Source organism: Hylobates moloch, unplaced genomic scaffold (genome assembly GCF_009828535.3).
Source record: "Hylobates moloch isolate HMO894 unplaced genomic scaffold, HMol_V3 SCAFFOLD_3, whole genome shotgun sequence".
Taxonomy (NCBI): domain Eukaryota; kingdom Metazoa; phylum Chordata; class Mammalia; order Primates; family Hylobatidae; genus Hylobates; species Hylobates moloch.
The window spans coordinates 53,890,782-53,918,526 of record NW_026652278.1 but is presented as its reverse complement, the minus strand read 5'-3'; the positions used below and the strand labels follow the sequence as shown (position 1 = coordinate 53,918,526).

Sequence of the window (27,745 nt, the reverse complement as noted above, 5' to 3'; positions counted from 1 at the left end):
AGCGATATAGACCAATGGAACAGAACAGAGCCCTCAGAAATAATGCCACATATCTACAACTATCTGATCTTTGACAAACCTGACAAAAACAAACAATGCAGAAAGGTTCCCTATTTAATAAATGGTGCTGGGAAAACTGGCTAGCCATATGGAGAAAGCTGAAACTGGATCCCTTCCTTACACCTTATAGAAAAATTAATTCAAGATGGATTAAAGACTTAAATGTTAGACCTAAAACCATAAAAACCCTAGAAGAAAACATAGGCAATACCATTCAGGACATAGGCATTGGCAAAGACTTCATGTCTAAAACAACAAAAGCAAAGGCAACAAAAGCCAGAATTGACAAATGGGATCTAACTAAACTAAAGAGCTTCTGCACAGCAAAAGAAACTACCATCAGAGTGAACAGGCAACCTACAGAATGGGAGAAAATTTTCACAATCTACTCATCTGACAAAGGGCTAATATTCAGAATCTACAATGAACTCAAACAAATTTACAAGAAAAAAACAAACAACCCTATCAACAAGTGGGCAAAGGATATGAACAGACACTTCTCAAAAGAAGACCTTTATGCAGCCAACAGACACATGAAAAAATGCTCATCATCACTGGCCATCAGAGAAATGTAAATCAAAACCACAATGAGATACCATCTCACACCAGTTAGAATGGCCATCATTAAAAAGTCAGGAAACAACAGGTGTTGGAGAGGATGTGGAGAAATAGGAACACTTTTACACTGTTGGTAGGACTGTAAACTAGTTCAACCATTGTGGAAGTCAGTGTGGCGATTCCTCAGGGATCTAGAACTAGAAATACCATTTGACCCAGCCATCCCGTTACTGGGTATATACCCAAAGGAATATAAATCATGCTGCTATAAAGACACGTGCACACATATGTTTACTGTGGCAATATTCACAATAACAAAGACTTGGAACCAACTCAAATGTCCAACAATGATAGACTGGATTAAGAAAATGTGGCACATATACACCAGGGAATACTATGCAGCCATAAAATATGATGAGTTCATGTCCTTTGTACGGACATGGATGAAGCTGGAAAACATCATTCTCAGCAAACTATCACAAGAACAAAAAAACCAAACACCGCATGTTCTCACTCATAGGTGGGAAGTGAACAATGAGAACACATGGACACAGGAAGGGGAACATCACACACCAGGGCCTGTTGTGCGGTGGGGGAAAGGGGGAGGGATAGCATTAGGAGATATACCTAATGTTAAATGACGAGTTAATGGGTGCAGCACACCAACATGGCACATGTATATATATGTAACAAACCTGCACGTTGTACACATGTACCCTAAAACTTAAAGTATAATTTTAAAAAATCACAGAAAGTACAAAACAAAGGTGATACTAAATGACTGTCACAAAAAAATAATTTTTTTTCAAATGTTGACATATATAGTATTTGATTTTTAAATATTCTAGTGTGATAAAGCATACTTTTGTGAAAATAAAATTTCTATGCCCCAGACAAAAAAATAAAATAAAATAAAATAAAATAAAATCAGTTCTATTTTCTTTATTTGTTCAATCAAATCAACGTTTCTCATCCTGGCTGAATATGACAAATAACTTAGATTTAGATTCCCCTAGCACTACTCAGCTCACCTCTCCATCCAGTATTACGTAATCACAAAGAGTACTGTTCTTTAGTAAGTCTTCTCGTAATACAAGAATTTGATAACATACAATGACTTTAACTACTTTTAAATACATATGTATTTTTATACACAGACTTTCTTCAATAAGAATGGGGATAACTTTAAAATTTGTTTACTTGTTTACATTTTCTAAAAACATATCAATAAATCATGGAGATATCCAATGGAAAGATGGCATTACAGTGTTTCTTAAATCTCATGAAATGAGTAGGTCATAAGTACTCCAGAAAGACCAATCTTTTCACCTCTGATGACTCACCTTAGATATTTGGTACTTGATTTTTCACAAGAATAAGAAGTGCAAGAAAAAACAGCACACTATATTAAATGCAGTAGTAATTAAAACAAGCATCAAATTTAATCACAAAATTCTACATATTACGTTGTTTTTTCTGACAGAAGAAACATTTGATAAACAAAATAATAAAATTTTTACTGCTCATTTTAGTGAGTCAACAGCTATTTGTTGGGTGCCCCTTATTATCACAACATAAGGTGGTGTATCCCACTCCATCTCCAGTGGCCAGTGTATTGTAATATAATGGTAATGTGTAGATTTACTTATTGACCACACAGAACGGATCTGCATCACAGTCTGAAGCTCTCCTGTCCCCATCTTGCTCCATTTCATCCCCTGCCCCAATACACACATCTCTTTCCACAGGTGTCAGGTCTGAATTGTGGGGCTGCACTGGGCTCTGCCCTCCTGCTCTCTCAGGCACCCCTGCAAATTGGCAGAGATGCTTCGTAGGTAATCGTGATACTTTTGTGCCTGATAAAACATGGAAAGAGAAAGGGAAATGGGGCTCAAGGGAAACTCCTGGAATTCTGGTTGGAGCATGTGAGATGGGAACACTGAAGTGGGGACAATTTTAGGAGGAGATCCCAAGTTCATTTGGGGTCAAGCTAAGAATGAGGTACCTATGGAAAGTCCATTTTAATCCAGTTACCTTGTAGTATAAAGAACATAGTTTGGGAAACTATTACAATTTAGTAAATATCTTTCACACTCAACAATATTCACTGAGGATCTTAAATATTTCACATTTCACTGTGAAACTCAGGGAAGCAGCTGATGTTGCACATGGGCCTCAGTTTCACACAGTGGAATAATCAGTTGAAGAGTTTCCCAAAAGTGCCTCAAGTTTCAGTTCCCAATCATAAATGGGGATGGTAACTTCTGCCTGGCAAGGTGGCTGTGACTTAGCCCAGTGGCTACGATGGGGAAGGCACTTAAAAATGTTTATTTTGTATTCTTTTTCCTTTCTCAGTTAACACATTTGTTAAGCACAAGTAATATTAATCCGCTCATCAGATGGTTATAAATGCATATATAAGGGTTTAATTAAAGATATCCTGGAAGGCACGATGTAACATTTGGCTGGCATCGAAGGGCTTTAACAGCATGCAGCATGTCGCAGTGGAAGGTGTCCTTTACTTATGATAGCTATGAGAGAGGGGGAATATTTCCAGCAGCACAGGCTGCAAGAAGAAAAAGAGCCTGAGTATGGTGTCCAAACAGAAGAGTACATGTTCCAAATAATACCCTGTTGCAGTCACCAAAACAGAAAACGGCTATGAAAAGAACATAGTCTATCACATCATAGATAACACACGTGTGGAAGAAACGGTTTTGTAAATTGTTTTCTCTTTTTGTAGTATAAAAAGGGAAAACAATTTGCTTCTGGTTAAGGGTGGATGTACTATATCCTTGTACTATTTTTCACTGTCTACCTTTGTCAGAAGGGCCACTGTGATTTATTTCTTGGAGAACTATTAATAGAATTTGCGTGGCAACTAGTGAGGGGATGAAAATTCATTCTGTAAGATCTGCTTGATGGATAGTACAGAAACCAAATCTGCTTGCAGATGTGGAAATGCACCAGGTTGACACTTTCTGCTGCTCTTGCACTATATACCATAGAGTACCCAGCCTTCCTAAAATATGTATTTAATATTTAGACCAAAAAACCACAATTTCTTGATATGCCAAAAGGTCAAGTAATGCCTGAAGCCACTGCAGACAGCTTGGCAGCAAATTCCCTTGCAAAAAGCAGCTTCTTCTATGAAAAATAAATCATTTGCTTCTTCACTGAGAATTTTAAAATTCACTTTTTTTCAGCTAATATAAGGTTACCACCAATTTCCTGAAAACCCAAACACAATTTCAAAACCCCAAAATTATGTTGACAAAGAAGTATTTCCAATTCACTTCCCCGTCAAGCTAAATGAAGAAAAATGTTCAAGATTCCCCACATCATGATGGTTCCTCTTCACCCGGTTCACATATGCAGTAAGCAGAGGCAAAGTATTTATCGAACCCATATGGACACTTGGAAATGTTAACAATTTTGTTTAAAGCAAAAATAAATTCAACTATGTCAGCATTTCAGGAATTTATAGCCAAAGACCACAGTTAAAACATGCCAAAAATCTCATTCTAACCAGAAAGCATTTTCAAACTTTTCCAGAATGAACATTTTTATCATAATGATCACAGACTCTCCAGAGTTTAACTGGATACTGGCATCTGGGTAGAAAGTGGCCTAAAATCCTTGCCAAGTCGGCAAGTCACAGAGAGGGGGTGCTCATCCTCTACTAGGTGAAGATAATCAGAGGCAGGGTGGCAGATGAATACTTAAACACAGTCCCAGCTTTGTGTTAAAGTCTTCCTCATTTTTGCCCAGGACCCTGTGCAGGTTAGTGACAACAGTCACAGACTTTTCCCACAGATGGAAGTGTACGTTACACTACCTAGGGCAGAGATCAATACAAATCCCTTAAGAGGTGGCTACTACTTGTCTTTCCATTTAACAGATTAGAAATCTGAGATGTTTACAGTGAGGTACAATAACTTGCCCATAATTTCAAAGTACAACTAGTAACTGGCTGACGCAGGACAACATACATAGTTCTGCATCAAGACACCATGCTAACTACTATCCTATACTAGAGTGAAAGAGGCTTATATCAGAAAGAAAACCACTTCCAAGATTATCAATGCCAACTAGCAATGCATTTATGATGCTAGGCTGACTGGCCCTGATCAACAGCGGCAGCCAGTTAGCCATGTGATTGATTTTTAGAGGAATCTCAGAAGCTGAGTAAGCAAGTTACCAAGAGAGTAGCTCCAATAGCTGCATCAACAGCAAACCATAGAAACAGGCTTCAGCAGATGGCACTGGTGAAGGAGAGTATCTGAGGTGCTATAGCTATCCTAGATGAGACTTGGTTACTACCAACGCAATCCAGATTACAAAAATCTCCACAGAAATGTATTGTGGACATTGTACCTGTGATTATTCCTCTAGTTTTAAGCAAGTGTGTTCTCTGAGCATAAAGCTAAGTATACCCAAGTAAGGCAACAGGGAATAGTAAAAGAGGAATACTTTTTTTTACAGATTAGAATCACAAGACATTGCACTGGCAGTGAAAGGACGTGTTAAAGCTCACATAATCACAAACGCTTCCATTCATTCACTCACTCACAAAAGGTTTTGAACACCTACTATGCACTAGGTATTGCCTCAAGGGCTAGTGATTGTTTCACAAAGTTCTATTTTTAGAGATTCATGGAAATTAAGAGTTACAGGTGTTTACAAAATCATGTTTGATTAGCTACAATCATGCTTAATCTCCCTACACAGTAACAGTGTTAAATATTACAAGCATACCTCATTTTATTGTGCTTTGCTTTATTATTATGCTTTATAGATACTGTATTTTTTGTTTGGGGGCTTTTTTTTTTTTAAAACAAATTTAAGGTTTGTGGACATCATGCATCAAGCAAGTCTGTCAGTGCCATTTTTCCAAAAGCAAAGTGCTCACTTTGTGTTTCTGTGTCATGTTTTGGTAATTCCTGCACTATTTCAAACTTTTCCATTATTATTGTATTTGTTATGGTGATCTGTGATCAGGGGATGTTACTATTGTAAATTGTTTTGGGGCATCACAAACCAAACCACATAAGACAGCAATTTTGTGTGTGTGTGTGAGGCAAGGTCTCACTCTGTTGCACAGGATGGAATGCAGTGGTGCAAAATACAGCTCACTGCAGCCTCAACCTCCTGGGCTCAAGCAATCCTCCCACCTCAGGCTCCCAAGTAGTTGGGACTACAGATGTGCATCACTACACACGGCTAATTTTTTTATTTTTTGTAGAGACAGGGTTTCACCACGTTGCCCAGGCTGGTCTCAAACTCCTGGGCTCAAAGAATCCTGCCTCAGCCTCCCAGAGTTCTGGGATTACAGGTGTGAGCCAATGCGCCTGTCTGAGAAGGCAAATTTAACTGACAAATGATGTGTGTGCTCTGACTGCTCCACTGACCAGCATATACATATATATATATGTGACCCGCTGCCTTGGTCCTCCTTATTCCCTAAGAAAGAACAATACTAAAATTAGGACAATTAATAACCCTACAACGGCTTCTAAATGTTCAAGCAGAAGGAAGATTCACATACCTCTCACATTAAATGAAAAGCTAGAAATGATTAAGCTTAGTAAGCAAGGCATGTTGAAAGCCAAAACAGGCCAAAAGCTAAGCCTCTTAAACCAAACAGTTGGCCAAGTTATGAATGCAAATGAAAAGTTCTTGAAGGAAATGAAAAGTGCCACTCCAGTGAACACACAAATGATAAGAAAGAGAAATAGCCTTGATATGGTTTGGATCTGTGTTCCCACAAAATCTCATTTTGAATTGTAATCTCCAACGTTGGAGGTAAGGCCTGGTGGGAGGTGACTGGATCATTCAGGTGGATCCTTCATGAATGGTTTAACGCCATCCCTCTTGGTACTGTCATGACAACGAGTGAGTTTTTGAGAGATCTGGTTGTTTAAAAGTGTGTAGCACCTCTCCTCCACTTCCTCCCTCTCTCTCTCTCTCTCTCCCCTTGTCCTGCTCCTCCCATGTAAGACACCTGCTCCCACTTTGCCTTCCGCCATGAGTACAAGCTTCCTGAGGCCTCCCCAGAGGCAGATGCTGCCAAGCTTCCTACACAGCCTGACAACCACAAGACAATTAAGCCTCTTCTCTTTAACAATTACTCAGTTTCATGTATTTTTTTATTATAACAGTGCAAGAACAGACTAATACAGAAAACTGCTGCCAGGAGTGGGATATTGATACAAAGATACCTGAAAATGTGGAAACAATGTTGGAACTGGGTAACAGGAAGAGGTTCAAAGAGTATGGGGGGTTCAGAAGAAGACAGGAAGATGAGGGGGAAGATGAAGGAAGTTTGGAACTTCCTAGAGACTTATTGAGTGGTTGTAACTAAAATGCTGGTAGTGATATGAACAGTAAAGTTCAGGCTGAAGAGGTCTCAGATGGAGATGAGGAACTCTTGGGGAACACCAATAGTCACTTTTGTTATGCTTTAGCAAAGAGCTTGCCTGGTTGTTCTTCTGCTCTAGGGATCTGTGGAACTTTGAACTCGAGAGAGATGATTTAGAGTATCTGATAAAAAAAATTTCCAAGCAGCAAAACATTCAAGTATATAGCCTGACTGCTTCTAATAACATATGCTCATATGCATGAGCAAAGAGGTTATCTGAAACTGGTACTCTTATTTAAAAGGGAAGCACAACATAAAAGTTGGGAAAAATTTGCAGCCTGGTTATGTGTTAGAAAAGAAAAGCCCATTTTCAAAGGAGGAATTCAAGCAGGCTGCAGGAATTTGCATAAACTCCCATCATAGGCAGGGAGCCCTGGGAGGACTAAATGGTTTCCTGGGCCAGGCCAAGGGCCCTGAAACCCTGCACAGCCTTAGGACACTGCTCCCGGTATCCCTACTGCTCCAGCTGCAGCCCTGACTCAAAGGAGCACAGGTACCACCCAGGACTCTGCTTCAGAAGGTGCAGGCTAGAAGCATTGGTGGTTTCCACATTGTGTTAAGATCACAGGGACATAGAATGAAAGACTGAGGCTTGGGAGCCTCTGCCTAGATTTTAGAGGATACATGAAAAAGCCTAGATGTCCAAGCAGAAGCCTGCTACAGGGGCAGAGCCCTCACTGAGAACCTCTAATAGGGTAGTGTGGAGGAGAATGTGGGGTTGGGGCTCCTACACAGAGTCCAAACTGGGGCACTGCCTGGTGGAGCTGTGAGTAGAAGGCCACTGTCCTCCAAACCTTGATATGGTAAACCACTGGCAACTTGCACCCTGCACTGGAAAGCCATAGGCACTCAATGCCAGCCCATGACAGCAGCCACAGGGGCTAAACCCCACAAGGCCACAGGAGTAGAGCTCCCCAAGACCTTAGGAGCCCACTTCTCATGCCAGTGTGCCCTGGATGTGGGACATGAAGTCAAAGGAGATTATTTTGGTTGGAGCTTTAAGATTTAATGACTGTCTTGCTGGGTTTCTGACTTGCATAGGGCCTGTAGCCCCCTTTTTTGCAGTTTTCTACCTTTTGGAACTGGAGTATTTTACCTAATGCCTATACCTTCATTGTATCTTGGAAGTAACTAACTTGTTTTTGATTTTACAGGCTCATGGGCAGAAGGGACTTGCCTTGTCTCAAATGAGACCTGAGACTTTGGACATCTGAGTTAACGCTGAATGAGTTAAGACTTGGGGGACTGTTGGGAAGGCATGATTGTATTTTGCAATGTGAGAAGGATATGAGATCTGTGGGGTCAGGGGCAGAAAGATATGGTTTAAATCTGTGTCCTCACAAAACCTCATGTTGAATTGTAATCTCCAGTGTTGGAGGTCGGGCCTGGTGGGAGGCAACTGGACCATGGGGTGGATTCTTCATGAATGGTTTAACAGCATCCCCCTTGGTACTGTCGTCACAATAGTGAGTGAGTTCTTGTGAGATGTGGTTGTTTAAAAGTGTGTAGCACCTCTGCCTCTTTCACTCTCTTCATCCTGCTTCTGCCATGTAAGATGGCTGCTAACACTTGGCCTTCACCATGAGAAAAAGCTCCCTGAGGCCTCCCCAGAAGGAGATGCCACCATAGTTTCTGTAAAACCTGTGGAATCATGAGTCAATTAAACCTCTTTTCTTTATAAATTACCCAGTCTCAGGTATTTCTTTAAAGCTGTGTGAGAACAAAAGCCTTATTGCTGATATGAAGAAAGTTTTAGTGATCTGAATAGAAAATGTAAGAAGCCACAACAAAGCCTAATCCAGAGCAAAGCCCTAACTCTCTTCAATTTTCTAAAGGCTGAGAGAGGTAAGGAAGCTAAAGAAGAAAAGTTGGAGGCTAAGACAGGTTCATAAAGTTTAAGAAAAGATGCCACCTCCATAACTTTAAAATGCAAGGTGAAGCAGCAAGTGCTGATATAGAAGCTGTAGCAAGTTATCCAGAAGATCTAGCTATGAAAATTGATGAAAGTGACTACACTGAACAACAAATTTTCAGTGTAGACAAAACAGCCTTCTGCTGGAAAAAAAGGTGTCATCTAGAACTTTCCTAGCTAGAAAGGAGAAGTCAATGTCTGCCTTCAAAGCTTTCAAAGACAGACTGACACTCTTGACAGGGGATAATGCAGCTGGTGACTACAAGTCGAAGCCAATGATCGTTTACCATTCCCAAAATTCCAGAATCCTCAAGAATTATGCTAAATCTACTCTGCCTGTTCTCTATAAATGTAACAAAGTCTGGATGACAGCACATGTGTTTGCAGTATGATTTGCTGAATATTTTAAGCCCACTGTTGAGACTTACTGCTCAGAAAAAAAAAAGATTCCTTTTTTTAATATTAAAATAAAAAACAAAATATTACTGCTCATTGACAATGCACCTGGTCACAAAAGAGGTCTGACGAAGATGTACAAAAAGATTAATGTTTTCATGCCTGCTAACACAATATTCATTCTGTACCCCATGGATAGAGGAGTAATTATGACTTTCAAGTATTATTATTATTATTAAGAAACACATCTTGTAAGGCCATAGCTGACACAGTTATTCCTCTGACGGATCTTGGCAAAGTAAATTGAAAACCCCTGGAAAGGATGTATTATTCTAGGTATCATTCATGATTCACAGGAGGAGGTCAAAATAGCAATTATAACGGGAGTTTGGAAGAAGTTGATTCCAACTCTCATGGATGACTTTGAGGGGGTTCAAGACTTCACTAAAGAGAGTAGCTACAGTTGTGGTGAAAACAGCAAGAGAAATGTAATTAGAGGTTAAGCCTAAAGATATAAATGAATTTCTGCAATCTCAGGATACAACTTGAGTGGATGAGACATTGCTTCTAATGGATAGGCAAAGAACATGGGTTATTTGTCTTCTGATAAAGATGCTATGAAGATTGTTGAATGAAAACCAAAAATGTACAATACTATATAAACTTAGTTGATAAAGTAGTGGCAGAGTTTCAGAGGATTGATGCCAATTGTGAAAGAAGTTCTACTCTGAATAAAATGCTATCAGACAGCATCACATGCTACAGAGAAATCTTTCATGGAAGGAAGAGTCCATTGATGGGGCAAACTTGATTGCTGAGTTTCATAAGAAATTGCCACAGCCATCCTAACCTTCAGCAACCATCATTCTGATCAGTCAGTAGCCATCAACACTGAGGTAAGACCCTCCATCAGCAAAAAGATTAAGACTCGCTGAAAGCTCAGAGGATCACTAGCGTTTTTTAGCAAAAAAAGCTTTTTAAATTAAAGTATGCTAAAGAATGGGAGAAAATTTTGGCAACCTACTCATCTGACAAAGGGCTAATATCCAGAATCTACAATGAACTCAAACAAATTTACAAGAAAAAAACAAACAACCCCATCAAAAAGTGGGCGAAGGACATGAACAGACACTTCTCAAAAGAAGATGTTTATGCAGCCAACAGACACATGAAAAAATGCTCATCATCACTGGCCATCAGAGAAATGCAAATCAAAACCACAATGAGATACCATCTCACACCAGTTAGAATGGCCATCATTAAAAAATCAGGAAACAACAGGTGCTGGAGAGGATGTGGAGAAATAGGAAAACTTTTACAGTTGGTGGGACTGTAAACTAGTTCAACCATTGTGGAAGTCAGTGTGGCGATTCCTCAGGGATCTAGAACTAGAAATACCATTTGACCCAGCCATCCCATTACTGGGTATATACCCAAAGGACTATAAATCATGCTGCTATAAAGACACATGCACACGTATGTTTATTGCGGCACTATTCACATTAGCAAAGACTTGGAACCAACCCAAATGTCCAACAACGATAGACTGGATTAAGAAAATGTGGCACATATACACCATGGAATACTATGCAGCCATAAAATATGATGAGTTCATGTCCTTTGTAGGGACATGGATGAAACTGGAAAACATCATTCTCAGTAAACTATCGCAAGGGCAAAAAACCAAACACCACATGTTCTCATTCATAGGTGGGAATTGAACAATGAGAACTCATGGACACAGGAAGGGGAACATCACACTCCGGGGACTGTTGGGGGGTGGGGGGGGGGGGAGGGACAGCATTAGGAGATATACCTAATGCTAAATGACGAGTTAATGGGTGCAGCAAACCAACATGGCACATGGATACATATGTAACAAACCTGCACATTGTGCACATGTACCCTAAAACCTAAAGTATAATGATAAAATAAAAAAACAAAAAAAGACATAATGCTATTGCACACTTAACTACATGTAATGTAAACATAACTTTTATATGCATTGGTAAACTAAAAATGTGTGTGACTCACTTTAATGCGATATTTGCTTTATTGAGGTGGTCTGGAACCAAACCTGCAATGTCTCCAAGGTATGTCTGTACTTGATTAAGAAGAAGCTGCTAACTGACATTAATCAGGTTTGCTGCTAAAGGAATATAAATCCAGTTTCTAAAGATTATATTTTCAATACAAAAAGAAATCTACTTTTTAGTACAACTTTGCCAGGAATCCTTTTGTAATTCTTAAGTATGAACCGCCCCCACTCCACCCCACCATTTTTTTTTTTTTTTTTTTTGAGACAACATCTTGCTCTGTTACCCAGGCCGGAGAACAGTGGCATGATCTTGGCTCACTGTAGCCTCAGCCTCCCGAGCTTAAGTGATTCCCCTGCCTCAGCCTTCCAAGTAGCTGGGACTGCAGGCACACACCACCACACTCTGCTCATCTCTATATTTTTAGTAGAAACGGGTTTGCACCATGGTACACAGGCTGGTCTCGAACCCCTGGGCTCAAGTGATCTGCCCACTTCAGCCTCCCAAAGTGCTGGGACTACAGGCATGAGCCATTGCGCCCAGCCTGAAAACCATTTTTTAACTTAACAATCTGGTTAGATACTTCGGATATGTATGCACTAAGTTTTCTCAGAGAATTAAATGAATAAGATAAAATAAAGAATTTAAATCATATATATATTATTTTCTTACTGTCCCCTAGAAAATTCCATTTTCTATGGTATAGTTTTATTTGTAAAGAAAAGAGCAACACTAAATTCTATCATTTTTTGAAGGCAAATGTTAACATTAGTGAGACAAAGTTACAAAGCTCTGTAAAATAAGCATCTATGCTTACTTTTTAATCAACTCCTTACATTTCTAAAGCGACTTCATGTTTCCTCAATCTTCCATCCACATATATACCCCTCCTCCTCCTGGACTCAAAAGTCTGCCAAATTCTAGGAGGAAAAAGTTCCATTTTACGTAACAGTCTATACAACTGAATTTCACTGTGGTAAACTTCTTCCTTTGTATGTAGATTAAAAGATATTTCCCATCAACTGTGTATTCAACCTTAAGAAGCGACTGCAGAACATTCCATAGTAACAGATACATTTTTAAGATGATCACGCACAAAAATGGGCAGAGACTAATTCCAGTCACTCCCAAATAAAACATAACCAGCTGATTTCTTTTCAGTATGTAAGTAACAGACACAGGATGGATGGAGGCCTAACAGCTGTCTCCTACTTGTGCATGACATATAATAGCAACATTAGCTGTTGAAATCAGAAAGACAACAATTAAAGTGCTCAAAAATATACATGTGATACTTGAGTATACAACGGCAGTGCCAGGGTCCTATTGTAGAAGCTCTAAGCACTGTGAAGATGATGCGCTGCCCAGATGGATGAACTGTAGGTTCAAATCCCAGCCAAAGAACCTACAAGTTAAAGGAAACATACGAAGTTCCTTTAACTTCTCTAAGCCTGTTCTTGACTTTGAGATGTGATGCTCATCTCATTGAACTGCTATTCAGAAGAATTAGATAAATTATAAGACATGTAAAATCCAACAGCTGACTAGGTGGGTGTTCAATAAATTATAGTAATTTTCACTATTATTATTATTATTAAAACTGGTTAAATGATTAAATCCATTGTGGGTAGTCTTATCTGAATGAAAATACACATGCTTATCTGGTCTCATTTTTAACTTTTCCCATTGAAGCTTGCAAACAATTTTAAACGACAAGGGAAGAGTTAGTCAGATGATTGAATTTTCAGTCTAATTAAAATTACATTGCAAAAGCAATAGATTCTAATCCCTTGTGGATATAAGAAATACAGCAGAGAAATTTTTTAATAGCTAGCTAAATTTTATAAGTGAAATAGCCTTAACAATCACCATTAAAGTTGGTCTCCAAGTTCTCCAATTGTAAAGGAAACTTTATAAAGTGTGTAACCATTCCCCACAAAGCTGTTAAGAAACATTAATCAAAAGAATAAGGCAATTTTTTAAGAACTTACTTCATCATAAAAAAGTTATTGCCTTTTCCCTGAAAACATGATTCTAGAAAACCAACAGCCTATGGGATGTCTCCCGCAGACACTGCTGGTAGTAATACTAGCATTCCAGGTTGTTTAACATGGCCTGAGGTGGCCAGGAAGTCATCTTGGATGAGATGAGGATCCACAGGCTCACCATCTGAAAAATTCAAGAAGACTAGCAAGTAAACCATGTAGATTTGTTTGCAAAATAAGCAAACCCACAGACAAAAACACATGCTATGTAATTACAAAAATACACATTTCTGCCTTCTGATATGATACGTTCACTCTAGTGGTGAAATACAGTTCCGCATTGCTCCTCTCCCCTCTTAAAAATATGTGAAGGAGAGGACAACTTCACAAACAAGGATGGAGACTAGATGATCCATACTTGAAAGAAGCACAATGAGGACCACAGTCAAGACAGGGGTAGAGAGAAATTTTGGTATTTTAAAATGTTTGCTGAATTACATCTGGGCAGAGTCTGCAGTTGGGGATTGTAGTAGGGCAGGGATGGCAAGGAAGTGGAAGTCACAGACGGAAGGATCAGGCTAAGCAAAACCTCACTGCATCCTTACACATTTAAGAGTCTGCCACAAATGTACATGTCTTGCATGATTGATATTTGCAAGAACGTGCTTCAAAAGGAAATAACATGCATTCTGTGCATGTTATTATGCCAGCAATGCATAATAACATGCACAGAACAGGAAAGTAAGCCACACTTTAAACAAGGCAGAAATGTCTACATAAAAGTCTTCCAAAATCAACCCCCACAAAATTGCCATAGGAGACTCCAGATTCTTGCTGCAAATGGGGAGGTAGGTATATCAGTGTATACCTGCACCAGACAGGTGTCTAACCTCAAATGAGACACTGGGCTGCCAAGGGAGGGAATAGACAGCCAGGACTGGCAATGAGATCCTCAGGAACTCTATCTGCTTTCATCTCTTGAACTTCCTTCTCACCCAGACTCCACCATGACGAGTAACTGGAGGTGCAAGGAAAATAGAGACCTGAAGGTGCAGTGCCTGTTTCAACAAGACTGGGGCAACCGGGGCTCTGGGCAGATGTGTTCTGGTGACTACCAGTCTGTAAGCCAGTGTCCCCATCTTGAAGTCACCAACTGAACCTGCAACTGGTTCAGGGGCTGTTGACAGGGCAAGTAGGGCTGAGCACAAATAACTACTGGGGCAGAGCCAAAAGCCAGGAACAGAGTGAAATGGATGGAAGAATGAAGAACATTCCTTATGGCTCCAAGGAATCCTGTACATAGTCCTAGGATGGCACAGGTCACAACTTTTAATGTTCTGGAGCTGAAAGATGACCCAGTTGTTCACTGGAGTGGGCTGGGAAAAGCAGCCAGGGAGAGGGTCAGATCAATTCTAACCAGCATTTAAGTATTTGTATATGTGCAAAATTACACACACACACACACACACACACACACACACAAACACAGAGTTCTTTCATCCAATCATCCAATTGAATTTCTCTGAGAATAGCTTGATTTCCCCCTTTGTAAAGAGCTATGAGATTATATAATAACTACGGATTATGTAACTAGGAAGTTATGAAGTTCTTAGATTATGTAACATCTAAGAATCATGGATGCATTTATTTTCTTTCGACCTATGATGTAATTCTCACTGGAGAACATGCATAAGTTATGAGGTGTTTGGACATGTAACATTTCAAAACTGGCTAGCAAAAGCACTAATCGGCTGTTTCATAAGGCATTCTTCCATACATGAAATTCAATTACTTTGAATTGAACATTAGCTTGGCTGCTCAAAGTCTTAAAGTCACATAGAATCTCACAAACTCTTCATGTTGACACTGTTTTCATCTTACTTGGTTGTAACTCATTAACAAGTTTCTTTTTGCTTGTTTAAAGAATCTAATTTAATTTGCTAGACAAAACTCCTAAAGATGCTGAGAATTGCCAAATTGTGAGAGTACTTACACATTAGCAACCCATAAGCCCAGCTGTAAATTGCGCTTTATTACAATCCAGACCACTCAACCTCTTAAGATTTTTAAGCTATCATTCCTTCTGTGGCTACAACCTCCTACCAACACAATCTTGAATGCCCTCAACCCCATAGGCAACAAGCTAGAGAACACATAATAAGTTTTCTAGCTTATGACTCCAGCCCCTGCCCTCTCTAGCTTCCCTGCTGGCTTGAAAATCTCCCTGTGCCATCACAACCTTCAGCTGAACATTTCATCTTTTTATCAAACACTCTAAAATCCCCAGTCCTCAGGCTTTCTGCCATACCCGTCTCACCAAAGATAACCCCTCTCTGTTTCCTCCACTTTTGAGTGACAAAAGAACTAGAAAAAGGCATAGAACTATCCTAAGAAACTCAACAAGTTCATACCATGCAGCGTCAGCTGGATATTCAGTTCATCTTGGCAAGTTTTTAATTTTTTTCTATGCATTTTCCATAAGCAGCTGTTCTGAACACTCCCCAGTTTCTTCGAGTTTCCAATCCATCCCCTTATTCTCCCAGGAGATGACTTTATCTCCAAATAGACTGAGGAAAGCAGAGGGAATTTACACTGAATTTTCTCCAGTTTACACCAAATATATTATAATTTTTATTTGTCTCACCCCCTTCTTCCCAAACTCAGGAAAATAAGTTTTAATTATATTTAGTGAGGACCTGCTAAAAGCTAAGCATTTTATTGGTCATGTGTCTGGCAGAATCAACAGCCTTCATCATCAAGTCTGAGACCATACCTAGCAGAACTGAATGAGGACTAGAAACCAGAAATTGAAATCAGTTATTTCAATAAAATGAGCAAAGTGTCAGTGTAAGAATTCACAAAGTGAGGTGAACAAGCCCAAAACTAGTTAACCACAGCGTTAACACCTGTTACCTTAAATCTACCCCTGCAAAGGGTCGCTCCAGGTTAAACACCACCCTCTAATTTCCTCTATTGTCAATCTACACTTCCTCAGTCTAGAAGCTCACTCAGATAAGCTTCCTTTTTTCTTAAAGGAAACAAAAACAAAACTATAATATAAACTTATTTCACCTCAACCCACTGATGCACCAAGAAACTACCCTATTACCGTCTTCTTTCATAGGTAGGTACCCTTAAGTATTAGTTGCTACTTCTTCCTTTTCTGATCATTGTCGTCTAGATTATTATTTCTAAAACTGCTCTCTCAGAGATCACTAATGTGATCATGACCTAATTTTATTTTTCTGTATATGAGGTTTTCTAACCATGGAGGTGAATAGTTTCTGATTAAAAAATACATGTTCCTAAGAACTCAAATGTTTTATTATTTTATTACTTAATTCATGTGACTGATGAGAATACTGTAAAGTGATTATATGGATTCTCCAAAATTTATTAAATAGTAAACAAACAATATGCATTCTCCCAACTTATTTTAGTAGAATTAAGAATCTCTAAATAATAGACAACAGGAGAAAAAAAATCAATAAACAATATTCCTTCTCCTCTAGAATAAGGTTCAAAATAGATCACAGGGCTAAGGAAAGCCAGGGCTTCATTTCCTAAGAGAATGTAATGGATAGGACCACCCCAGTGCAGGCATCTTTTCAGTGACACATCTGTTCCAATTGCTGAAGAACTCAGGTATGACTGCTCATGGAAACCGGATGGATTCACTGCTTCCTTTACTTATGAGCAATTTTCTTGCCATTATTCTATTAAACTCCATCAAGTGCTGAGTGTTCAAAGATCTGGATGCAAATATGATCATGAAGAATCATAGGAAAAGAATGAAATTCTAAAGCTTATTACTGTCAAGTAAATATTTCAGAATCCCCATGGAGCATACTTAACAACTATATTGTTAGTAACGGAAATATTTTTCCTAACTTGGCTCAAGTCATTAATCATGACTTTCAGGAGAGTACAAGCTGACAGAAACAATAATATGGCTGGGTCCTTTCCCTTGTGATCAATCATCAATGCTCCTTAACCTGGCAGGAGCCACATCATAGGTGCCAATAGCCTGAGAATCTTAAACCACCTGGATGACATCCAGGTGAAGGAGCTCAGGGCTCCTGCCCTGCTTACGTGCTGAAAATTATTTTTCCTGATTTGCTAAAATCATGGATTTCTAGACCCTCTCTTTCTTCTTGCTCCTCCCCATGGCGTATATTTTTCTTCTTGTTGACAACAATCTAATGTGCCTGGAAACTGCTTCAAGTGCCTATGTTCCACTTGGGATCACTGTAATACTTTTGCAGATGGTTTGGAGCATATTTTTTTTCTCAAAAGAGGCCACGAACTCTAAAGCATTTTGCCATATTCCTGCACTGATATATAAAATACACTTGAGATGACTGTAGTCATTTTTTCACTAGACAGCAGTCATTAATTAACCTGGGAATGAATCCCAATTCCATTTTTCCATGGCATAATAATTAACCCAATTATCCAAGATACCTGTCTTAGTTTGGGTTCCCCCAAAAGTCACCTTGAGATAAGAACATGGGTTAGTGTGGCATAGTGAATTGGGGAGGTGATCCCAGGGAGCATAAGTTAGGAAGTGAGGAAAGCCTGACTGGGGAGAGAGAAAAACCATGGAAGGGGGTGGTATGGAGCATTCCTGCTGGGGGCCAATGTCCCTAGGATGTTCTGAAAAGACATAAATAATGTGCTTCAGAATTGTCCCACAAAAAGAAGGGGAAAACGGGCATTTGTTTTCTGACTCCAGCCCTTCACTGCATAAAGGTTATACTTCAAGGCTGCTCTGCAGCAAGAGTAAGTTTCCACAGGGCTGACAATGTGCTCCGGTAGAGAAGCACAGATCTGGCCCTTAAGATGGAAAGCTGTTGGCATGCATGGGAGATGTCCACTGTGGGTGAACTCACAGGTGGGCCAAGACCGTATCAAAAGCATCTGCTACAGCAGCCCACCACCCAATTCCTTGCTCTTATCACGTTACCATGTCCTGCTGACTCATCTTTCAAAAAAGACTCTCTGATCCTCCTGTCATCAAACACGACCTACTATACTCATCTTTCAGTATTTTAACCCCTTCCTACTAATTATCTCCTGTGTCCACCTGAACCCCAGGATTTTCGCTGTCTCTAAATGAGTTCTCACAAGGTCACCGGCTGTCACTGATCTCCTCTACCTGTCCAACCTTATTGGCCACCAACTCTTCAAATACTTTCCCTTTCAAAAAATAGTCTCCTCTCTTCCTGTAACACATAACGATTCTCCCCAGCTCTCAGCCTTTCCCACACAGAATGCCCCAGCCCTTTGAGATCCACACTAGAAATTATCAATACTTAAGGAATGTTTTCCTTAGCTGTGACTTGCACTCTTCTCCTCCTCTACTCTAGTCTTGATGGCAAACAATGCCATTTTAAAGGTTTATTTAAAGAAAGTAGGGCCAGAATCCCCAGGCAAACTCTAAGTATCCAAAGGGCAGAGACTGAGATAAATGTTTCTTTCTTAAATTACTCCAACACTGACTCTAGTGCCCACTAATCAAAAACCACCAGGAACACTCTTGCAGTAAATAAATTGAGCTTTCATTCACTTACTACAGCAAGAAAGAGTACACCAAAGTAATTGGAGAATTTTAAGAAACTGGTGGATACTTGGGATTCTCTATTTCGGTTTGTTTTCGGTGATTCCAAGAAAGGATTAAGAAACTAGAGGCCAGGTTTGGATTGGGAGCTGTCAGGAGGTGGGGACAATTCATTGATTATCTTGGCAAATTTAATCTAGAAAGCAGAGGATTAAAGCTGAGTTGGAGTCATCATCGGTAAAGAAGAAGCAATCATTCATGTCAGTCATAAGAGAGGGATGTTTAATTACTTTTGTGTGTGGTTGGAGAGGGTCCTTTTTCAGTCTTGTTTCAGACATACTCAAGAAGTAGGCTTGTCTGATTATTTATATTCCGCAAGAGGTATTTATGTTCAGTTGAGAACATTGCGGCCTGTCAGCTGCCAGGGCCATTTTTTACTTTCTCAAAAGTTATTCAAAAGATAACAGAATAACTTAAATAACTATTGAATTAACTTCAAATTTATCCCAAATCTAATGATAATGTAAACTTTAACTCATAATTTATCACTCCAACTTTCTGGCAGGCACTGCACACATGGAAGGGAATAAGACATATTGGTCTTTGACATAGGTCCATGAGCTCAAAGTCCAAAGAAAAGGCAAATGTCTAGGCTGATGCAATACAAGCATGAAAAGTGCCCAAATGTAAACATGAATAAGGTGCTGAGCTGGTGCAAGAAACAGAGTGTTAGGCTCCATCTGGAGGTGTGTGTGAAGCTTTCCAGGAAGACATGCCACCTGGGACGGATGTGTGAGGATGAGTAGGAGTTGGCCAGTTGGAAAAGGGAGGGTGGAGGATGCCCTTCCACAGCAGTCACAACCCAGGTGTAAAGTAGCATAATGAGTTGAGGAACAAAATATAAATCAATATTGCTGGAGAAACTTTATTCAAAGCACTCAAAAATATTTCCAGGATATTCTTTAATATAAGGTGCTATTTTGGCACCTCTGAAATTGCACAGCACAGAAGGTGAATTTTGTTCTCAGTTAATTAAACTGAGTGTTAAAGAGAAAGTAAACTATACCAAAAACTAAATACTTTTACATATGGATCCCATTCTAGAAATGGAGACAAAGTAGAAATGGAATATAAGCCAATTCAAAATAACATACTGAAATTTATATGTCCCCCTTCCCTTGAATATAATGGATTAGAAAAAATTCAGAAATTTTATCCTAAAACTAGAATTCAAATCCCAACACATAGAAATAAAACCAAACAACTTATTGTATCATCTTTCTGTTATACCAAGAAAACTCAGAAATTCAATGACTATTGTATAACACAGTAAGTAATTCTCATATCAGGGCAAACATGCATGCACACACACACACCCATAAGCGTGCGTGTGCGCGCACACACACACACATACACACATATTTCCATGCTATTAATATTGAGGACCTAGTCTTTAGATAATTTATTTTGGAAATCCAATGGCCTTAATGTTAATATATACTTTCCTATAGTCCTTTAAAAATTAACACATTATTAGTATTTAAGGTCAATTCATTTCATTCTAGTTTGATATAGAAATTATCCATCAATTACTTGTAAATAAGCATTGGTGGCGAGGAAGGAACAGTTTAGGCAAGACAATTAAACAGTAGAAAAAACAATTTAAAAGTCTAATTTTACCAGGAAAAAAAAGATGAACAAGTGCTACAGTCTGAATGTTTATATCCCCACAAAATTCCTATGTTGAAACCTATCCCCAATGCTGACAGTATTAAGAGGTGGGGACTTTGGAAGGTGATTAAGTCATAAGGGCTGCATCCTCCTAAATAGCATTAGTGCCCTTATAAAAGTGATGTGAGGGAGATTTTTTGCCCCTTCTACCATGTGAAGACATAGAAGGTATACCACCTATGAGGAACAGGCCCTGACACCAAATCTGCCAGCACCTTGATCTTGTACTTCCCAGTCTCCAGAACTGGAAGCAATAAATTTCTATTGTTTACAAATTACTCAGGCTAAGGTATTTTGGTATAGCAGCCAAAATGAACTAAGATAACAACTCACTAAAATAGGGAAAGAATATGAATAAACCAACAAAAGGGAAGGGCAAACAATTCACAGAGTGATACAAATAAGTGTTCCACAAACAGATTAAACAATGCTCAACTTTTCTATTAGGAAAGTGCATATGACAACATGAGGGTTTTTTTTTTTTTTTTTTTCCACTATTTAGATTGGCCTAGGACAGGAAAGCACAGTATTGGCAAAGAGGTGCGAGAACAATTGTTTCTTATTCTTTTTTGTTTTTTCTGTTGCTTTTTCTCATTCTTCACTGCTTTTCTTCTTTTTTGCTCACACCTCCTCAATATACTCTGATTCTTACAAGGACTCATATGATAAAGGTTTATCTTCAGAATACATCTTTCTCTTTTTGCTGAGTCCTTTAATATCCTTTTCTTTCTCAGTTCCATCTTTTGACCTCTTTTTCTTTTTTAAACTATCCTTACTGGCTGATTCAGTTTCTGACATGGAGCTTTCAGAAAATTTATGTGAATGGTTCTTCTTTTTCTTTCTCCGTTTTCCTTGTTTCTTATCCTCATCTTCAGAATCAGAAGAACTGCTGGAAGAATCAGAGCTTAAAGAAGTAGAAGATGAATATGTACCAGATTTCTTCTTTTCTTTTTTCTTTCTCTGTCTTTTTTTGGATGAGCTCTCACTTCCACTTAACAATTTCTCCCTGTGTTTTTCCAGTTCTTTCTTCCAGTTCTCATTCATTTTTTCTTCAAATTCAGCCAAAGCCTTGGAACCTTTCTTTTTCTTTTCTAGTTTCTTTTTTACTTCTTCCCAGGTAGGCCTTGGTCGATTCAGATAATCCTGTATTGTTGGCCCTGAAGACTGGATTGGACCCCTTGATCTCGCCACTGCTATTGGGTTCATATAGGCCACCCGACTGTCCCGCTTCCCCATGGTGCTGGATTGAGCGCACAGTGGTACGCCGAGGGAAACCGGGCCGGAGAGACGGCCGAAGAGCGCCCGCCGCAGGTCCTCTTGCCGCCTCCCCACTCGGCTCTGGTTATTTTTTAAGAAGAAAAATCCGATGGTAGAAATGTGTGTGTAGAATAAGCCCATTTTAATAAATGAATTAATACATAACTATTTGCATAGATCACAGAGCCAAAAACACGCATATGCTGTGTTCTCATTTTATTTTTATTTCAGGCAGAATTTATTTTGCTTAAGAGCAATTTCTGGCAACAAGATGTAAAGGGAATGTAACTCCTCATTCCTGAAATCTCTCCAATATCTTTTGATAAAAATGTCAGTACCAAGGTTGCATAAAAATGTAATAATAAACCACAAGCCACACTTTAATGGCATAAAAAGGACTTTGAAAAAACCAAGATGTTGTTTATTCTGCCTCCTAATTATTATTTTTCCATCTTTTTTTTTTTTTTTTTTGAGACAGAGTCTTGCTCTGTTGCCCAGGCTGCAGTGCAGTGGTTAGATCTCGGCTGGCTACAACCTCCACCTCCCGGGTTCAAGCAATTTTCCTGCCGTAGCCTCCTGAGTAGCTGGGATTACAGTCGTGTGCCACCATGCCTGGCTAATTATCGATTCAGATAATCCTGTATTATTGCCACTATCTTTTTTTTTTTTTTTTTAGCTAATGAGAAATGCCACATAGTGGCTTCAATATTGTTTACAACTGCAAAATGCCTTCATGAAAATAATTTAATTGCTCCTGAGAGGCCTGATAGATGTCCCTGAATTCTGTCCAGCCATGCCATGACTGACAGAACAGAGGAAAACCAGGAAAAGGTCACACATGGTTTGAGAAACCATCAAAATGTGGTGTCCATCTCCTGACCAAGACAGGAATTTACAGCACCATTGTGGTGTTCAAAAACTGTCAGAAACCTTAGGAATTGTCACAGTTATCACAACTACACATTCCAGCAAAGAGGAATGGAAGACAGAGGCAACATGAACCAGGAGAATAGAAGGTCTGTCCCCCAGCACTGAAGCAGGCACAAAGGCATAACGTGAAACCCTCATGGAGAATAAACAAACAGTTGAAGTTGCACAATTAAACTATAAAATTCAACACTGATTGCAAACTGGCTTTTAAAATGTGTAGACCTATCACCCTACTATGTTTCATCTCTTTTACCAAAATTCTGTCAGTTCACCTATTTTGTTACATATGTATTTTCTTCCTTCTGTAGTCACACTAAACTATATTCTAATGCCAATGCTACAAAAAAGGAAGCCAGGTAATTGACGCACCAGGCTGCATGAAGTGTTCTAACGGGAATCCAGTGCTATGAAGACACTATGGATTCTAATGGGAAACCAGTGCTATGATAATAAGCCCACTCCTCTAGTTCAGCATTTCTCAACCTTGAGCTACTGGCCTTTTGTGCTAGATAATTTTGTGTTGAGGTGGCTGTCTTCTGCAGGGTAGGATGTTTAGCAGCAGCCCTCGGCTCTACCCTCTAGATGCCAGTAGCACCCTCTCCCAGCTGTAACAATGAAAAATGTCTCCAGATTTTGCCAAATGATCCCTGTGGAATAAAATCACCTCAGGTGCAGAACCACCATTCCAGAAGAAAGTTTATAAATCACAGTAAAATCCTTAATGGATCTCAAAAAAGGAGAAAAGGAAAGAAAGATACCATGAAGAACAAGAATAATAAAAATAAATGTAAGCTGAACATTTTTAAAAGACAGAGGTCCAGCACACTTCCAAAAGTCAGGTAAGCAATTACCCAAGATTGCCTTTCTTTTTGAAGAAGATATTTAAGAACCAAATATAGCTTAAGTCTTAGTTTTCTTAAATAAATGTGTTAGTAAATCTTTATCTTTTGTGTGTGACCAAACACTCATCATTAGCACTTATGTGCTTGCTTCTTACAGAATGGACGAGATTACCGTGTCTTGAATTTTGAAACCAAGGTTTATATCTGAACTACATCACTTACAATTCAGTGGCCTTCAACAAATTATATCATCTTTCACATTAGTTATTAATATATATAATGGGGACAATAACAGTCCTTCATGTGGGTTATTGTAAGGATTAAAAGAGATTACAACAGGCATCTATTATAATGTCTACTACAAAACAGGTAAATAATCAATATTTTCTCCCTTCCTCCTCATACAGTTTAACAAGTAAGAAAAAACTGCAGATAGAAGGGATCCTGGGATGTCACCACAGGCAAGAGGACATAAAAGCATCTGTTCTGGAAACAGGAAGATTAAGGGAGAAGGAGCCCAAGAAAGCAAGAGAGCAGCAGTAACAGAGTCAGGAAAGCTAAGAAAAATCCAGACCCGGTCCAGTCGTCACCTGGTGTTGAATATACTGGGTGTGTTTTACTGTTTAATTTAAGCATTTTCCTCACTTTCCTTTTTTAAAATTTTATAAAACTTCTGATTGTTTCTTAAGAGATTTCATGGTGCTTTTAAATTTACACATTAAGGAGTTATTCTTGATCATATAATATTATCTTTGCATATAGTATATTTTAAAATACTGATAAAAATGCTGTGTCTAGTATCTATGACTATTTTTTTAAATATAGACTTTATTTTTCAGGGCAGTTTCTGGCTCAGAGCAAAATCAAGTGGAAAGTACAGAGAATTCCCATACGCCGCTTTCTATACACGGGCACAGCCTCCCCGGGCACTGTCAACATCACATCAACTTCAAAACCTGTTCTATGGGCCTTGACAAATGTACAATGACATATATTCACCATTGTAAATCATATAGAATAATTTCACTGCCCTAAGAATGCTCTGTGCTCTGCCTATTTTTCCCTCCCACGAAGTCCCTGATAACCACTGATCTTTTTACTGTCTCCAAAGTTTTGCTTTTTCTACAATGACTTAGAGTTGAAATCATAAAGTATGTAGCCTTTCCAGACTGGCTTCTTTCACTTAGTATAATGTATTTAAGATTGAATCCTCCACGCCCTTTCATAGTTTGATAGCTCATATCTTTTTAGCACTGAATAATATTTCATTGTGTCAATGTACCACATTTATCCATTCACCTACTGAAGGACATCTTGGTTGTTTCCGAGTTTTGATAATTACGAATAAAGCTGCTATAAGCATCTGTTCCATGTGCAGGTTTTTGAGCAGACATAAGTTTTCAACTCCCCTGGATGAATGCCAAGGAGTGAGACAGCTGCATCATATGGTAACAGCATGTTTAATTCTACAAGAAACTGCAAAACCATCTTCCAAAGTAGCTGTACCATTTTGCATTCCCACCAAGAATAAATGAGAGTTCCTACGGCTCCACATTCTCACCAGCACTTGGTGTTGTCAGTGTTTGAGATTTCAACCATTCTAACAGGTAGGCAGTGATATCTTACTGTTCTAATTTGCAACTCTAATGATACATGATGTTGAGGATCTTTTCACATGCTTATTTGCCATCTGTATATCTTCTTTGGTGAGGTGTCTGTTAAGATCTTCGACCCACTTTTAAAATCAGGTTGTTTTCTTATTGTTAGGTTTTAAAAAGTTCTTTGTATATTTTGAGTAACAGTTCTTCCTCAGATGTGTCTTTTGCAAATATTTTCTCCCTGTCTCTGGCTTGTCTTTCTGTTGATGTTTTCACTTTTTTACTTACTTTCTTACCTCTCTATTCCACTGAAAATTTGTTTCCTTTCTAAGTTAAGGGAAAATATCTTTTCAAAAAAAAAACTACCAAATATATTTGCTTATTTAGGCTTGAGAAGATAACTGAAAAACTGAGACCATTTTCCTCTCTGACCCTGGTACAGGAGAGACAGAAAAAAGATTGGAAAGAACAGCTAGTTTGCAGCAGTTATAAGATAAGCAAACAAGCCAATACCTGAGGCCTTCAGAAGAGAAGAAAGCGGAACTAGCTGGAGATCAAGAAATGAACCCAAGCTCAGGTCCTTAGTCTTGCTAATAGGTCACCAAACATGAGCTGCCTCACCTGTAAAATGATGTGTGCACTGTGTGTCTGTGAGTGTGAGAAAATACATATTCAAAGGATCTCAAATGTGCATGTTTGGCACTATCTACAAATACAGTTATTCACATAGAAAGAGATGCACTGAAAAACTGAATATTTAAGAATACAGTCTTTTTATAAAATTTTTATTGTTTAAGTATACTGGGATCTTCAAGATCTGGAATGGCCCAGGTCTCTGTTCTCCTCTGAGTGGTCCTATTTAGACCATGCTCTCTCTAGCCACAGTGACTATTGGTACATTGCATACAACTTATTCAACTCTTTGGGTGAATTTCTACTCTTGGCCCTCAATTAGCATTCACCAAGTGATGATCTTAATAATATATACAAAAGTTTTAAGTACAACATATTCTGTAGGCACAGAGGCTCATGCCTGTAATCCTAATACTTTGGGAGGCTGAGGTGGGAGGATAGCTCGAGCCCAGGAGTTTGAGACCAGCCTGGGTATGCAGCGAGACCCCATCTCCACAAAAATTTAAACATTAGCCAGGTATGGTGGCTTGCACCTGTAGTCCCAGCTACTTGGGAGGCTGAGGCGAGAGGATCACTTGAGCCATGGAAGCCAAGGCTGCATTGAGCTATGATCATGCCACTGCACTCCAGCCTGGGCAAAGGAGCAAGTCCCTGTCTAAAAAACAAGAACAACAACAACAAAATCACACATTTTTTTACCCAGAAGAAATACACAGGTCCTCAGGTATGTGACAAACAGTACTTTTGAAGATTTAAACCACACATACAGAAAAAACCACAGACACACATATACATGTAAAAGAAAACCAACACAACAAGCAATTTATAACATATTCTGGGCTTATTTTCCTTCCAAATTCGTTTTTTCAAAGTTGTTTAATGACATATCAAAAAGTCTCTGTCTAAGGAAATAACACATGGCATGAAATATCAAGGTAAAATTCAGAGGCAAGCACTTTTCAAAAATGTACGTACCTTTGAGTGGTTTCGTCTTTTTAAACTGTAAAATCTAATTTCCCCTTAAAAAAGAGGTGTTGTCTATAAGAAATACTAACCTTAGCCTACCTTCAAACCTCTGTAATCTCCAAGGACTGAGACATTATGAAACTGGACTGAGTATCATCAGCTAATCTTGGCAATGGTTGCTGAAGAGATATTATTATACATTATGGAACTTCCTGGAATAGGGAAAAGCACCCTGGAAGGAATTTTCTCGCCCAGTATGGGTGTGAAAGGGCATTTGAGTACAGTGATTTGGAGTTCTGGAAACAGACCTGAATTTGGGTTTGAGGTCTGCTACTTACCAACTGGAAAACCATGGGCAAGTTAACCTACCTTTACTGGCTTTAGTTTCTTCATCTGAAAATGAAAATACTACCACCTCACTCATAGAGTTGCTCTGATAATTTGAAAAGATTACGTACTAAAATATTTAGCATAGTGCCTGACCCCAGGAGGTTTCAACAAATGGTAGGACCCACTTACATAATTGCTAATTATGTAAATAAATACTATTAAAATAACCACAACCAAAACAACTATAGTCTGGAGGTCTACCAGGAGGCTGTGTCTTGTTAAGTCTCATTTAAAAGCCTACTGAGAATGGCACCAGAGTTTCACTCATTCAGGTGTCCTGTGAATGACAATGATCAGGTCATTGTCCCTAAGTTTCCTTCCATTTCCCTCATTAGTGGAGGCAGTTATCATTAGGACTATTCAGAACCACTAAAGAAGGTTTAGTCACAATCATGTCCCACATTTTTTTACTTAAGGGGTCTATAGGGAAGATATCAGTAGTGGATAATTTTCATAACAGTGATTATCAC

General features: G+C 38.9%; 2 protein-coding genes across 7 annotated transcripts in view; both read right to left on the bottom strand.

Moving 5' to 3' along the window:
- The window catches only part of BICC1 (BicC family RNA binding protein 1), a 327,983-nt gene that overhangs the window by 100,836 nt on the left and 199,402 nt on the right, over positions 1–27,745 (bottom strand). The window lies entirely within an intron of this gene.
- Positions 21,177–21,933, bottom strand: LOC116458224 (protein FAM133B-like). The gene has a single exon (XM_032754794.2). It carries the CDS (start codon positions 21,893–21,895, stop codon positions 21,308–21,310), a length of 588 nt encoding a protein of 195 aa, XP_032610685.1. The 5' UTR covers positions 21,896–21,933; the 3' UTR covers positions 21,177–21,307.

What these genes read in the sequence shown, in the direction of transcription:
- LOC116458224 (XM_032754794.2), bottom strand. Translation starts at nt 21,895, where the DNA reads ATGGGGAAGCGGGACAGTCGGGTGGCCTATATGAACCCAATAGCAGTG.